We start from the raw sequence: 16,763 nt of genomic DNA, 5'->3' as shown, positions 1-16,763 counted from the left end.
AAAAAAGACACCAGTTTCTCTTAGCCATTCTTGTCATTTAACCAAAGCAGCTGGTGTTGAAGCTTATTAAATCAAACTGCTTCAAGCTAGAGCTGCGTGTTATAGACCAAAAATAATACCGTACTTTCTGGACGATGAGCCGCTACTTTATCCCCATGCTTTGAACCATGGGACTTGTACAAAAGTTTGGCTTTTCTGCGGATTTTTCCCAACTTCCAGGGGTGGAAGTCAAAGTTGGAAACCAAAGAAGCTCATTTTCATTTAGCACTAAGATATGCTAACAGCAGGCACAACAGTGAATAAATGTCCTGAACTCACACATTTAGACATCTATTTGCCTCAATAAAGCTGCTGAACCAATGAAGAGCTGACAAAGCCACATCTTTCATTAGAAGCTCTTATTGCAGTGAGCCAACAAGCTTGCATTCTTCTTAAAGCTATAGCAATATAGTTGAGAGTAGCAATATACAACATTTAGAATAATTATAAAAAGGCACCTCTGAATCAAAGCTTTGTGTCACGTTTTGGTTGGTGTTTGTGGACCCAAATGCAGAGGCAGAGAGGCAGAGGTGAGTTCTTGTAGATTTAATCAGAGAAAATAGTTAAACAAAGGCAGGAATCCAAAATTCAGCTTAATATGTAACACAGACCAGAACCATGGAGACATCAGGGGGAAATAATCGCGAGGAGCCAGGGAGAGACGAGGTAGGAAGGAAACAGCATTGAGAAACCAGCAACGACAAGGAACCAACAAGGAGTGACAGCAGAGGGAGAGCATAAATAGCTGACTGAGACAAAGGCAGGGCTAACGAGCAGATAAGAAGCAGGTGTGAGAGGAGACAACAAGGAAGCCAAGGGGAAAGGAACACACACACACACACACACACACAAGAGGGCAACAAAGGACAACAGAAAAACCTTAGAACTAACATAAATCTAGAAACTACAATAAAACAGGAATTAAACCAATAAAACTAGGAAACTAGGAAACATGGAGCAAAGGAAAGCACAACAGAACCAAAACCATGACACTTTGTCCCAAATGTCACACAGCACCCACAGTTTTTACTGTAAATAACCACAAGAAATATCTGAAAACTAGCTTACTAATTTGCACAAAAAATAAGAATTTTTAAATAGATCCTGTTATAAAGAAGTTTCATTATTTCCTTTCTTCTCAATATTTGTAAAATATCAACTTTTTGCCCTACTTCAAGCAGTTAACATGTCCTGTAACATTTAACATTTGTCTTTCCTCAGCAGACTAAGACTGAGCTTTTTTTAAAGCAAATATATGTAGTTGATTTGGTGTAAAACAAAGAACTAAAAGTATGGTTATCTGTGATGCTAGATCTGCTCGAACACTGATGATGGGTCCTCACTTGGACTATTAAATTTGACGTTTTCTTTTTCGCATACTAAATACATTTGTAGCGTTAAAATAAAAGGCTGAAATAAAGGTTTGATTTTTAGATGTAAGATTAAACAATTGTAAACAACAGTGCAAGAATTCTTAAGGGTTCTACATATGCCAGTTCTGGTAACACAATTATTGTCAAATTATTTATCAAAGACATTTTAAAGAGACAGTTATAAAAAAGTTTGCCACTGCATGCTAACATCTAGTAGTGTGACCATGTGACACACCATAAGTACTAACTACTGTAAAATCTCTATTTTCCCTTATGTTTCCACAGCTTGATTGCTCCCCAAGTACTAAACCAGCACCAAACCTGTGCCTTAACAAGCATAGTAACTCTCATTTTCTGGCCAGATGGAGTTTAGGCTGCGTGTAATTTGCGGTAGATTGATGTGAATGAAAGGATATGAGGCCAGTGTTATTTCCAAGTAGAGAGGAAAGCAGTCACTTATTTTTGCACATGGCTGAACTGTTGTTTTGAAATGCAATAACCATTTCTCAAGAAAAGGAATGTTTCATTGCTAAAGACTGATAGAAAAACACATTGTTAATATAATCAAACAATACAGGTTAAGTCATCAAAAAGACATTTTAGCTTGTTTTTATAACACATTAAATGGGTTTTTACAGCAAACTAAAATGGATTGTTTTTTCTACAGCGTTTTTTTTCTTCTTGTGCATATAAAAAAAGCAGTTTAGCAAAATAACGTTTTTTTAGCTGTTAAATGGCGGATGAGGGAGACCACACACTAATGAGGAAGGCATTTGTCTTTGAGATAACAGAGACGATTGATCTGTCTGGCTGATGTGATATTCTGACAGCAGTTTTTCGTAATGCGTATTTAAATAGAAAGGAAGATGTTTTATTATTTATAAAAGCTATTTCATCTTGGTTGCTTTTTCACTGAAGCTTTTTAGCTCTTTATCTGTGTGTGTCTCAGGCCTGCATGTCTGTGTTGTTTCCCGCTCCAGAGAGATCAGTGTCACAAGACTGAAGAGGTCACGGTAATGTCGTCGGTCAAAAAAGGAAATTCCCTCTAAGGCGGCTTTAAGTGGGTGAAATGGATCAGAGGGGAGTTGTTGGCCAGCTGACCCTCCATGCTCTTGGGCCTGGTTTCTGGATCAGAGAGGTCTTATAGCTGGTTTGGAGACAGGAGCTTAAATACTGAGAGGAAACGCTCCACAGCTTTACCCTTCAGACTTCATACTAGAGCTTTAAATGATAAAGAAATCCAGTTTACAGAGTTGAAAGCGTTAGTATCCTTTTATCCACACTCTGTTTATCAAACCCTGGAGAGGAGATGTTCATCTTTTTCACACCTGAAGCCATTCTTTCTTTTCGCGGGATGTTGTTCTTTCTCTTCAGAGCAAATATTCCCTTTTACCTCACTGCCCAGTCTCATTCATAATGTCTCTCAGCACTCTTTGCTGGGCCATGTTGTCCTCCATTAATCTGCAGTGAGATGCATCTTGCTGTGTTTACCTTATCAGCCCATCGGGTGTAACTTGCTTAAATCTAATGACTCTTCTGGAGCACTATGCTTTGTCTGCATTTGCAGCTGCTGAGTGTTTTTAGTGAGAAGCCGCTTGACGTATTAGCTGTTGGGTTTCCCCCCGTATCAGTATTTCTAGTAGCAGCATGGAGGATGATCTCTATATTTTAACTTTGATATTAACCATTATTAAACATGATTATGTTTTAAAAGACAAAATGAAGTAGCGATCTGCCTGACCCACGCTGTTGGAAAAACCTTTTCTATCTTTGTCTCTGGGTGTTTGGCAAACATTAGCTCATCATGGCAGAGTCATTATGCTGTCAGACAAAGTTGGGAATGTGATTTCACTAATTTGCATGTTTGTCTAACAATGGAAGTATATTTTCATGTTCAGTTTTATTCTCTGTTGCATTGTCTAAATGTTGAGCATTTGTGTTTCCCCTTTCTTTCCTCCATCCTTGTACCTCCACAGCCCCCCTTTATTCGCTCTCTCTCTTTCTTTTCCATTACTCCCTGTTCTTCCATTGTTCATAACTTCCTGACGTGTTCCTTTGTTCTGTCCCTGCATCCTTTTTCGATCCCTTTCTTTGTTTTCTACCTCCCTTTTATCTGCCATTATTTCATTTCTTGTCCCAGTTTCATTCCTTTCCTTTGTCCTTATTGATCTCCTCTCTTTCATTGGGTTGTAGTATTGCAGTGGTGTGTTTGGGATCATATTTCAGTTCAATTAACCAATTTCATGTATATCAAAATCCATAGACCTAATCTTTGGATGCCAAAATGAATGTCTTTATGACCTTCCCTACATTCTGAGGTTGACGTACAGCTTCTTGTTGGTGTTTCCTCATTCATGAACCACTCTGAACAGCTGAGTGTTCACAGCCAATGCCATGGACAGAGCAGGCATCGGGCACAGAGGTTGTCCATCTACGCTCCTCTGGATGGCCAGGTAGGGTGCCGTCATGCACAATGGGTGAGGATTAGCTTCAAAGCAGGGAGGCAAATGGGCCCTGGGCCCCTTCTGTCCTTTCAGGACTCAGGCTGGGTTTGAGCGGTGAGATGTGTGGGGGTCTCTTGTCCCCCACTCCACCGCAGGGGAGTGGGAACAGAACAGAGTCTGGGAAAGGCTTGGGAGCTTCACCGGCCAGCCTCACATCCCAGCAGGTGATTCCTCTTACAGCTCAGCTAGAAAAACAGACTTGCTAAGCTGACGGGATGATAAAACCGTAAAAAAGTAGATGGGTTTTGTTTTACCGCTAGAAGGGATTTCTTTTCTATTTTGGTTTGAGGGTATTTTGTAAATCAAGTCTTTAGGATGTGTGTTAAAACCAAGCTTTCCATTTATAACTTTCGCCCCTCAACAGGGGACATCTCACTTTAGGAGCACAAACCTTAAATATCTACCAATCGCCATTTAGATATTATCTTCCAAGTATTCCCAGGAATTGTTAAGCCTCTTGCCCTCCAACTTTCTTACTTTTTCGGATTATAAGAATCATATTCTTCCCCTAAGCCGATTTTCACATGCTGTCAAGCGCATAGCATGGGGTGGTTACTGCAGCCAGATGGCTAACCCCTACCAGCTTTTTTCCATCCCAGGAATATACGGCTCATTCATATGCCGATCTCAGAATGGGACGAGAGAGACCGGTCTGAAGCGAGACACTTGGACATTAACGGCCAGTCCGTGCAATTAGCAGTGGGAGCCTTGAGGGTTTGAGGGAGCAGGATAGACGTTAACTCGTCACATTATGTCTCCACGTCTAATGATATGAGGATGCAGAAAAGTTTCTGCTTTTTTTCTCCACACCCTCGTTAATCATGCCTAATTAGTACAGCGATCTGGTTGGATGAAAGTGGTGGAAGGAAACGGAACCAAGAAGGAAAAGGATGAAAGTGTAGATGGACGGGTTGTCATGACGACAGGGTTCTGAGCGCGTGTGTTGGCTGATGAAGTCTCTTTTTGCCGGCTTGTCCAATCAGATGGCTGAGCAGCGCGTGCAGCACGAGCAGGAGAGGATGCGGCTACAGCAGCAGCACAGCGCGGAAAAGGAGAACCTGGTCCAGGAGCACCAGCGGGAGGCGGGCAGCCTGGAGAGGCAGGCCAGGGCCACCCTGCAACAACACCAGCAACACGCTGAGGAGTGGAGGAAGCGCGATGCCCAGGTAGGGGGTCTCGACAGATCCACCTTCACAGGCGCAGACACACACTGACCCGTCGCTCTCCCGCGGATAACCATTTCGTATTTAGCCCATTGACGTTGTCCTGGGGTTTCTAAAGCACAGCGGGTTGGTACACTTTTAAACTTGAAGGGAGACATGTCTGACTTTCTGAATGCCAATTATTTAAGAAAAGGATGTTTACATAGAAAATCAAACACAAAATTAACTAAACTAAAGTACTTACAATAAATCTAACTTTTTGAGATTAGTTTTGCTTTATTAAATACCAAAGCAAATTTCTGGATGTGAAATGGTGACGTTGTCTGTTGTGTCTAATTCCATGCTATATTTTGTTTTGATTTTTAAATCCACACTTTTAGACGCCCTAGGAAGCTTCCCAAACCCCAGGCGAACTGTTGTTCCTTCACGGGGCTTTGTCCTCTCCCCGCGGGTAGCCTTCTCCTTCCAGAAAGCGCATTTTCATACTGTTATTACAGCATTTTCATTCACAATGACTGTATGGATTCTAGATCTGAATCAATGGATGTGTCAGACATTGAGGGGGGGCTGCTATTTTGTTCAGATTTACCCAAAAACAGCAGGTCTTCAGCCTAAACCCCTCCGCGGGGTCTTGGGCGCTCTCCAGCCCGGGTGTTAGATTGGTGCTCTGTGGGAAGCTATTTGATAAACCAGCCCCCAACTGGGATTGTGTTTGGCTTGTCAGGCTTCGTGGAGAAATAAAATTTGTCAGCATGCAAAATGTTTATTTATTGGACCTTGGCTGGAGAGGAATACTTGGGAAAGGACATACTAGGTGTAACATTTTTGGTTTATTTTGGAGAAAAAGCTCTAAATGAGTTACTCAAACCATTTATTTTTATTTTTTTTACAAAAAAGACAATATTTTTCTTTTCTATTTTCTTTATTTTTTTATTTTAACATTACTTTTTGTTAAAAAAAAATAAACCATTAAGTTGTAAAATATTTTGCCATTGTTTAAATGTTCTATTTTACTACAACTTATTCCAAAACCTAGGCAGGTTTAGCAGCATTCACAGCTTAAAGCCCTCCAGAAGCTTTAAAGTCATGTATTTCTATAACTTTCCCTAAATGTCTTTAAAACCATTTTGTTTCTGTCATATGTTAGGGATTTTTGATCTGATATTCAGGGGGAGTTTTGTTTTTTCCAACATGTAAATGTAGGCTCCATTTGTGAGGGTGTGATATCTGGAGATGCCGCCGAGTCGCTCGTGTCAAAGTGACATACGGTTTGACGAATCCCCGGCATCTGGGAGGGGGGTTCTGGATTGAAAACAAACTTCCCGCTGTCCTCATTCCGTATTCTCAGATCCCGCTGTTAGCCTAAGCGATCTGACACCTTCTTATTGTCAGGGCTTCCAAATGTCATTTCAGGCCATGAAAAGAAGGAAAACACAGTGACAAGTTCTCAGTCACTGATAACTGCAGGTTGACTGAAGTCCCTTCTAACTATAAAGTTTGCATGAAGTGCCTTTTCCAGCCCCTGAGAGCCCAGGCACATAAACTGTTCAGATAGATCCTGCTTGTCCTCATCCCTAAGAGGTCCAGAGCTACCAGTGAAAGAGTACAGCCAGCTCCAGTGGCTCTTTCCCCAGGATGAGTAATACCTGCTCATCCCCTTGTTCTGGGGTGAAACTAATAAACAGCATTACTGACTCGTTTTTAAGCAGATCTGTCAAACCAACAGATTTACGGGAGAGCTGGATAAGTTAAAGAGTAACACAACTTCATCCCACAATTCTGCATCACTTAGGATTTGTGTAGTAGCTCTATGAAAGCTTTTATCAGATGCGAAAGGGAGATTTTGGTCATTTGTGTATAGTGATGAAATGTGTGGCTGCCTGCAGACCGCTCTATGTGTTTCTATTAGCTAATCAATGCCCTCCACTATGGAAGCAAATCGTTACCATATTTAAAATGAAAAAGCATTTTCAGAAATGCTTTTTCATTTTAAGAATGTGGCTGCATTGTTTGACCCATAAATGAAATTAGTAATCAATCATCCTATTTTCATTTTCTTCTTCAACACTGCTCATCCTTTTACTTAATTAAAATGAAAAAGAAAAAGACATTTGAGATTTATTTTTCAAAATGTACGCCAGCAAATACATACCAAAATTCAATTTGAAATGTTAAATTTGAAAATGAAAAAGCATCTGTCTCTGTTCCATTTCCGATTTTCTAACATTCCAGGAGATCATTTATCCATTTTATACAATAACCAGACTAACTTCTAAATATTTAGAAATAAAAAGTTAAACATTATTTCTAGTAGGTTTGTAGTTATCATTCTAGATATCAGTGTGTTTATTAGTTGGATCGTCGTAATGTGGTTTCAGAGATTTCTAATTCTCAAGCATTTGTAATCAGTTCTATTCTTAGTTTGTAGTTTCTTCATTTACTTGCTCTGTTGACTGTTTTTTCTTTCTATTTTTGGAATTTGCTGTTCATCGGCCGCTTTCACTCTCCCCCGTCGTCCCGTTGTCATTTAGTCCTGAGACCTTTCGTAGTGTGTTTAGCGAATAAAAACCTAAACGTAATTTTGAAGGTATTCGCCCACAGCTAAGTCAGTACTGAACATTTTCTAAAACGAGACAAGCTTATAGTCGTCGCTATAAGTTGCCAAATTGATCATTTTTTAATACCGTTATTTTTTTAAGTCAATTGACAGCTTCCCCCTAAGCCTGCTCATCGGCTCCCGTCCTGTCTGCCCTCTGGTGGAAGTCCGTTATTTCTGCACACGCTGATCAATAAGCAGAGTTTTCATGAAAATCCTTTGTTGAAGTAGAAAATAAAAGGTTAAAAAAAAAGTTTCTAAAGTTAGTAACTCATGTAATAGATAATAGACTTTAAAGTATTGTTTTATGAAAAACTGGTGCAATTATAAAAATTGTAAAGCGATATGTGTCATCAGTTGTAATTTAGCTGCTTTCTGCATCTGATGGCATATGGTTGATATAATTGTAGCTGCAAAATAGGATGAAAGCTTGACCATAACTCACACTATTTGGACAAAACAAAGTGTTCTTCAGCACTTTTTTCCTCTCCGTATATCTATTTCATAGTGTTATATAGTGCACTGCAGAAATTATTATTTGTTTAGATCTAATGGCCTCAGAAAGTTTTATATTTTTAATACATCTGACTTAAACTTTCAGAAACTGTGTTTGTTTATCTGATCTAAAGCACCTCATTCATATTTCCCACCTGTTCCTCCTCAAGCTCATCTAACGGGTCATTATTTCTCTCCTAACGGACTGTATACACCATCTGCATTTTAACAGCAGTGAAAAAGTGTATTTTTTTAGGTCTTTTGCCTCGGTTGTGGTGAACTAAATTGAATATTTTTTGTTTTTGTTGTTGCTCTTCTTTTTCTTTTTTTTTTTTTTTTGGTTTCAGAGGTTTTCAATCCGGAGACACGATTAAACCGCATCAGATGAAAAGGATGATGACAGACTGTGTCAAAGCAGAGATAAAAAGGACAGCCTAGACTGAGATGGGCTCTGATGTGCCATCATTCTTGCATAAAAATGTTTTGTTACTTGCTAATATTCTGTTACAAACTAATATCCAACATTCGCCGAAGGTCCGTAATGTTCTGACTGCATGGCATATTAAAAGTTCCCCGGTCTCCTTGAGCTTCTTGCGTTCGGCGTTTTCAGTTTGCTTACCCAATGTTGGAATCCTGTCTGTGCTACTTATCAAACTCTCTCTTTAAAAGAGTTCACCCCACCCCCATGGGCCCGGTTCTGATCACAGCTGAAGTCATCAGTGAGCTCTGATGCTCTCTGATGTGTTACAACATGCTTCCTTATAAACCATCAAGTCATTTTTTATGTGCATACATCACACCCAAGATGTCAGCCAGATACATATTTTAACCGACTGACAGAAGTGAGTAACTCGCTGCCATGCTCAGCTGTGTCTGATAACCGCAGACTGTTATTTAGTTTCAAACATGATGAGAAAATGATGTTATGTGACAGAATCACCAGCAATACGTTCATAAAGAACACAAACAGGAAGTAGGATTCAGTTGTCACAAAAGATTTTATGAAGGTCACAAGTTTCTTTAGAAGTGAAATCTGAAAATTGTGGCCTGTACTTCTGTTTACTCCTCCTTACCCTCAGAACCAAATAACAGCCTTTTCAGTTTTGGCCTTTAGAACTCATTAATAACTACAGGGTGATTTATTCTCAGCAAAGATCCAGCTTCAGTATTTAAATCATGTTAGATAGCGCAGTTAAATCGCCAGCATCAGTTGATTGTATGATTTAGTAAAATAAAGGAAAATCCTATTAAAACAGCAGTTAGAGGGAGAGGTTTCTTTTCCAGCAGAACATCCTAAAACTAAGGGATGTTTTAGATTGAAGCATTTCTATATGGCCTAGTCAAAGTCTAGGTGCTAATTTGAAAGTGAAAATGTGTAGCGTAACTTTTAAAGACGTGCTTCATCCAATCGGACTGATCCTCAGGCCATTTTACAAAGATTTAGCAACAATTTCTCAAAGTTTATCAGTGTGCAAAGCAGATTAAGACAAATAATTGCAGCAAAGGATATTCCTATGTATTACTTCCACAGATCATAGTTTGTATTTGTTCACATCACACAACTTTATCTGCAGAGATCATAAGTATTGGGCACTTTTGAAACACGCAACTGAGGATTTGAAAGCAAAGGGAAGAGGCTCACGGAGCATTCACCTATGTGAGACCGTGCTGAGCGCTGTGTTGATCCTGCACCCTGTCCAAACGTAAGCAAAGCTGCTCTTTATCGTTTCAGCTTTTTATTTAGTCCTATGTTGCATTAGCAGCTCTTATGGTTTTCACACCCTGATCCCCTCCTGATAAGATTCAGGGGCCTGATAATGATGGATTGAAATTAACCTCCACTCCTTTGTGAGGAGTTTTAAACACATGGAGATCAGTGGACAGAAGGACTATCTGTGGTGGATCATCTATTCAGGAGCTGATTAAAGAACAGTAACTATACTTTACAGATATATTGTACTCTTTTTTTTTTGCCCTACAATGCAGACTTTTGAGCTGGTTTATAACCTCACATCTATATAAAACACCTTAAAGTGTGTAGCTGTAGCATCATGGAATGTAAATAGTTTCTAAGGATCTTCCTGTGATGTTTTCTCATGTTTCTCATGTGTTTTTGTGTGTTTGTAGGAGTTGCTGCTCTGGAAAATCCTGCACCTAATTATTAAAATACTTTGTATAAAAAATAAAACAAAATCAGCTTTAGTCAAACTGAGAATTACGTATTAAAAAGTCTCCAGGGTTCTCATCGTATTGCCTCTTGCCCCTGATTGCAAAAGCAGAGCCGAGAAAATTGGAAAAGATCAGACAGAATTTAGGGGACATGATTTTTTGTTTGTTTTCTTTGAATGTGCTGCTTGTTATTCTGAGTGTGTGAGACAACTAGATATTGCGTCTTTGTACACACGCCTGTGTGCACGAGGAGATGTGTCTTGTGAACCAGCGCAGACAGCGAGGGTAACTGGTAGCCACAGCTTCTGCTAGTTTTTGTAACACTCCTTTCAAGTCCCTTTTGCTTCTCCTTAGTGCCCCCTAAACAAAAGCACTTCAGACATTGGCTGTCTGATGGCCTTAACGCAGTGTTGTCCGGGGACGCTTGCGCCTTTCGGGGGGCTGGGGACCAAGCAGGAGGCAGAACACATGCTGCTCACCAAAGCAACACAAAGGACAGTAATGAGGATGTGCAATAAGTAGGGAGTCGGTGCAATACAGGTGTGATAGGGTGAAACAATGCTCTTCATCCTAGACCTGGCAACACTTTAACATGATAGTTATGCTTCTAGTTGGTAGAGTCTTCCTAGAAGCTGGAGGTTTTCATGTTTATTCAGTCTAATTACTTTTGAGTGTCTGAGGGCATCTTATTTAGCTCAATGATAAGAGTTCATGCTGCTAAAAAGAACTAATATTTTCTCTTTTGATGTTTAAAAGCTTCAGAAAATCCAGTTTTTTTCTTTAAAAACAGTCTCAATCATCCCTTTTTTATGACTTTTATTTTATTCATCTTTCTTCTAATTAATTTTGTTAACTCCAGAGTTCTAGTTTTGTCAGACTGGTTTATTTTCATAGATTTTAGGGACGACTCGTTTCTACTGGATACCATTTCTGCTCTGTTATTTGAACTCTCACTGATAAGGTTATTAAATGTGTTCTGAGAAAAGTCAAAGCTGAGAGATTTTAAAAGAGTTGGTTCAAAGGCCACCACCCACTTCCATACAGAGGTTAGAGAGTAGCAGAAATAAAGTTAATCCACACCATATCTCATTATCCCCTCTTCATCAGCCCACCTCTTTCCTCAAACTCTACTGTTTCTTTTAAAGCAATAATTATCAGAATGTTCAGAAAGACTATCTTTGGACTAAGGCTTTTTTTCTGTTATCCTGCAGACAATTTCTGATTTGGAGGCCCAGGTATCCAGTTTACATGAGGAGCTCCAGAAGGTCCACGCCCTGCACAAGCAAAAGCTGGCAGAGATGGCGTTACTTCAGGAGGAGGAGAGGCAAACGGCAGCCCTCAATAAGGAGGCATCGATGCACCAGCTGCGCTCCGACATGGAGCGGATTGCCAAAGACCTGAAGAGGAGCCACCAGCAAGAGATGGATGCCACTCTGAAGAAGGTAAATAAAGGAGCTGAGAGTAAGGGAAAAAAAACATTGAAATCCTCTATAGTCTCTGCATAAAAACAAACCAAAATAATGTGATCAGTATATTTTATTTATTAGATGTCCAAAACACAAGGTGGTAAAACTAACGAAGCTGGAGGGAAATGATAGGTGGTTTATCACATTCTCTTTTTCTTGACAAACTAAGCAGTGTAGTCAGTTTCCAGTCACAGTATAAACAAACCGTTCATGTTTACAGTATTTAAAACTTGCTTATATTCAGATAGGAATTCAAATATCTCCCTTTAATATGCAGACTATCGGAGTGACCCGGTGTCATGTTGCTCTGATTCAGCTGCAGGATGCATTTTATCTCGACAGACCAGCAGTTTGGGAATCCTTCCCAACCTCGACACTCCAACCCTTCCTTCACAGGTTGCTCTCCGTCTGCTGTTACAGTAGAGGTGCATGTGTTCATCTACCTGTTAAAACTAGGGGTCAGTCAGACTTGATGAGAGTCTAGAGGGTGCATAGTCCACGTTTTACATATATGTGCAAATAAGGAGGTAAATGGGTTTAAAAATGCTTTCCATGGCATGAAAAGCGCTGAGCAGAACCTCAGGTAGGGAGCCCAGATGCCAGTCAAAGAGCGCATACACTCATGATAAATGAATGTATAGAAGGTATTTCAGTGTAGCGGCCTGCTACTCTGAAATATGTCAGGAATTTAAATACATCAGCTGTTAGCAGTGACCATTTGAAGCAAGGGCAAAAAGAAACCTTTTACTGAAAGGTTCACCGTACCGCAGGATGACGGCTTTGAATATACAACTGGAGCTACACTGGAACAGTTTTAATCAGGGTGGGCTGAATCCAGTCCTGCAGCGCTGCTTTTTTTGCAACTTTTAGATGCACCTTTTCTTAGTGTATAGATTTTATTCCCAACCCTGGCCTTAACATCTGGCCTTAATATCAGGCAGGACAGTGAGGTTCGGGTCTGGCTTTAAGATTTTACTTTTCTTTCAAGTGACATAAGTCTATTAACTTGTGGTACTAGTAATGTTGTTGTTTACTCTTTTTTTAAACAAGAGAGAAAGTTTGGCACAGCAGTTAATTCAACATAAGCAAGGCGTGAACTGTACACGGGAACGTGGCCCCTCTACAATATGTGTTTGGATCAATTCTGAACAATCAGTCAGGATGAAGCCACACTGGAAAGAAATCGAAATAAGTAATTTTTTCTTAAAATAAGTGTATTTGATCTTGGATTGAGGAGGTAAAAGACACTTTTTGCAAATGGAACAAGATTATTTCCACTTAAAATAAGAAAACACAATTGCCTTATCTTATTTCAAGTGCATTTTATCTAATTATCTTATTTTAAGAGTAAAAATACTCATTCCATTTGCAAACTATCTCATTTACCTACTGAAATTAAGGTTAAATACACTTAATCTAAGAACATTTTAGCTATTTATAGATCATTTTTCCAGTGCATTAGATGAGCTCATTCTACAGCTGAAGGTGTGGCGACAGAAAGCCCATCTGAACCTGCTGTGCTACACCCTCTGCACCACCACACAACACCCTGAGCCTTGGGCCTGTACTGACAGAGTGCAGTTTAACCTAACATTCCTTACCTATGCAGTCAAGGCGGTGGTTTGCACCACAGGGACTGGCTGCCTTCATTAGCACTAGTAAAATATTTAAATAGAATATCTATTTGATGTCTGATTTTCCTCTGGCAATTCAAGTATGTTGGCCAGCCTCTTGCAACATGGATCCGGTCATTTAAGGACTGCAAAAAACACATAGGTTGGTAATGGTCAAATTTGAATTTGGCACTATAGTGGTGTAGGATGTAGAAGTTCATCCTGCAGATGAAGGTTTGCAGGTTTGAATCCCAACTCCATTTCACCTGCATTCCCTGCTGATGGGGGTCACGGGGCCTGATGGTACGGCAGCCTTGCTTCTTGCCCTGCGCCCCAGGGCAGCTATGACTATTAGTTACTATAGTTACTATTAGTGTGTAAATGGCTAAATGTAGTGTAAACCCCTCTGCAGCCTTGAAAAGGCATTATTTAAGTTATAGGTCAATGTGTACAGTCTAGCCTTTACCAGGCGTCCCCACTCAGCTTATCTGTAGTCGCCCAACAACTGGATAGACCTGTAAAGCCATCAGATCCCCAGCTGTTTTCTTTTTTCATATCCCTTATAATGATTAAAACACACATTGAAGTACCAGCATTTTTATGTTTTGGGTGATTTACAAAAGGCTGAAGAGATAGGATATTCTTTGGGAAAATATATAAGCTTAGAGGCAATATTTAAAGATTACCGTCTGTTTAGAAAGTATTTGACAAGAAAAATTCCGGTTTATTGTCTTAAAGTTCAACTTTGAATTAACTATACTGAGGAAATGTTTACCATTATTGTCTGGATCCTGACTTTTGTTCTTGTTTCTTTACTCCTTGAGAAACTCAAGCAGCTGTACCATTTGGAGGCGTGTATTAAAGATGATCTAATTAATCATCTGGTAATATATACCCACCTTATATCCTGTTCTGAAGTCCTAAGTTTAATTTCAGGATTTTCAGAGTACCAAATAAACCACTTCAATAAGCCAAGCATTAACATTTCCATATTATCTGACTGAATTATATGTTTAACTTCAACCCAGTGGTTAAATCCAGCGGTGGATTCAATACATTAATCAGGCCGATTCTATGGGAGACGAGGGAGGAAAGACCACCCGGTAAGCTGCTGTGATGGCTGAGAGCATAGCAAGCTCAAAAAGCACTGGATAAACCTCGATATCTCGATAAACCATGATTTTTTTACACAGCTGCATTCTTACCCACACACAGCTTTTGGGTCACAGGATGTGAATTATATACATTTTTTTATCACAATCAAGTCGACCCCCTCTTCACCCATTGACGAATGCATACACAGGACACATCCATTTTATACACTTATTTTGAGCCCGATAAATTTCTAAAAACTAAAATAAGTTGGTTTGAAAACAAAGTTGAAAGTAAAATGATGATAATTTGGAAAAAGATAAACATATCCCCCTTTTCTCTCATAAGTAACATCAGACATGGCTCACAGAACAAGTGTAATACAATGGTCCCAACTTCATGGGAAGATGGGATTTAAAGGCCTTTAATGTGAGGAAAATGGTTTTATTTTGTTGCCTGTAATACTGCAGATATGATCAGTTCTACCAGATCTAATTTTTCAATTAAGAATCTATCATCTCATGCTAGGTTCCAATCTCCTGCTCCATCATATAAACACTCATGCATAACATGCTTACATTAAAATCTGAGGCAATGATTTGATGAGAGGTGAAGTTAGGTTCTGCTATGCTACACGATCTAGCTTTGTTCCCTGCCGAGCTTCCTTTCTGCTGCCCTCTCTGGTTTATGTAGTATTGACACCCCTCTAAATAACTGCACTGAGGAGAGGCTTTCTTCGGCCCACTCTTCCATAAAGCCCCGAGTGGTGGAGAACCTCAGTGATAGTTGACTTTGTGGATAGTTGGATAGTTGACTTTCTCCCATCTCCTTACTGCATCTCTGGAGCTCAGTCACAGTGATCTTTGGGTTCTTCTTTACCTCTGTCACCAAGGCTCTTCTCCGTCGATTGCTCAGTCAGGCTGGGCGGGCAGGTCTAGGAAGAGTCCTGGTCGTCCCAAACTTCTTCCGTTTAAGGATTATGGAGGCCACTGTGCTCTTAGGAACCTTGAGTGCTGCAGAAATTATTTTGTAACCTTGACCATAATTCTGTCTCTGAGCTCCTTGGGCTGCTCCTTTGACCTCATAATTCTTGTTTATTCTGATATGCACTGTGAGCACTAGGGCTGGGTATTTTGACCAAAATCCTAAATCCATCAGATTCCGATCTATACAGTTCCGAATTGATTAATTTCGATTTATTTTTGCACTAATGTAAGCGGTTTAACTGTTTTAAAATACTCATGTATTTTTTTTTCCTGACATATCAAACACAAAGTGCAAACTTGTAAATTAGACGGTCTAAAGCTGAGATGTAAACAAAACTGTCTCAAAAGTGCTAGTTAGTGAAATGTGAAACAAAAATGAAGCCTCACGCGAGCAAGCAGACATGACATGAATTTTAGACCTGTGTGTGAGGCTAAGTTCAATGTGTGGGAAAAGCAGCCGACATGCATGAGCTGCATTATCTTCACTGCACAAACCATATTTGCAGCGTTTTTTTTGTAACAACTACAGGGTGTTTGCTGGTCATCCCCTATTTGTTTATACCTTCCGTCAACCTATTGGCTATATTTGCAGCTGCGTGGCTTGGGATCATTGGGATAACGTTTTCAGTCAGATGTACATGAACCAGCTGCTTGAAGCCTTTATTTTCCACTACAAAGTAGGGGCATAAATCTTTGCACCCAAAAGTTAGATATGGCCTCTCTTATCCTAATGGGCTCTATGCACAGCTCCACTACTTCCTGAATTTAAGGCAGCTCCTTTGTTTCCTGTCTTTCGTTACTGGACGAACTGATTAATCCAGGTGTGTCTGGCCAGTTACTTAGGTCATACACACCTGGATTAATCAGTGCATCCAATCATGAAAGACAGGAAACAAAGGAGCTGCCTTAAATTCAGGAAGTAATGGAGCTGTGCATAGAGCCTATTGCCTGAGAAGAATCTGCTGGTAATGCTATCGAGTCCTTCAATTTTTTTTGTTTACCTCCGGAAGGTTTGTTGTAGTGTTTCTACAATAACTGACCTCGGCTTGACCGATCTTGCAAACCACTTTGGTTTTATCCAGCACATTATCTTTATTGTTTTAAATCCAAAAGGGTTCCACACATCAGACTTGGATGGCTTGCTGTGCTGTGTGTTACTTGTGTCGGCATTTGCCATGCCTGCTCATTTGAAGTTGAACATTGCGCATGTCACAATTGAAGTAATCGATCTCATTCCCTACTCATCGATTTTGCAAAAATTTAAAGG

The 16,763-nt window shown here is 39.9% G+C and overlaps 1 protein-coding gene across 1 annotated transcript in view; it reads left to right on the top strand.

The window, feature by feature from the left end:
• cep112 (centrosomal protein 112kDa) overlaps positions 1-16,763 on the top strand; it is a 108,272-nt gene that overhangs the window by 76,578 nt on the left and 14,931 nt on the right. The window contains exons 19-20 of the mRNA XM_015387031.1: positions 4,900-5,082; positions 11,551-11,781. Of these exons, the coding sequence (XP_015242517.1) occupies positions 4,900-5,082; positions 11,551-11,781 (414 nt within the window). The remainder of the gene's footprint in view (positions 1-4,899; positions 5,083-11,550; positions 11,782-16,763) is intronic.

This window comes from Cyprinodon variegatus, unplaced genomic scaffold, assembly GCF_000732505.1.
Source record: "Cyprinodon variegatus isolate N-32 unplaced genomic scaffold, C_variegatus-1.0 Scaffold384, whole genome shotgun sequence".
NCBI lineage: Eukaryota > Metazoa > Chordata > Actinopteri > Cyprinodontiformes > Cyprinodontidae > Cyprinodon > Cyprinodon variegatus.
Note: the sequence above shows the minus strand (reverse complement) of the source record. Positions and strands in the feature narration are given on the sequence as shown.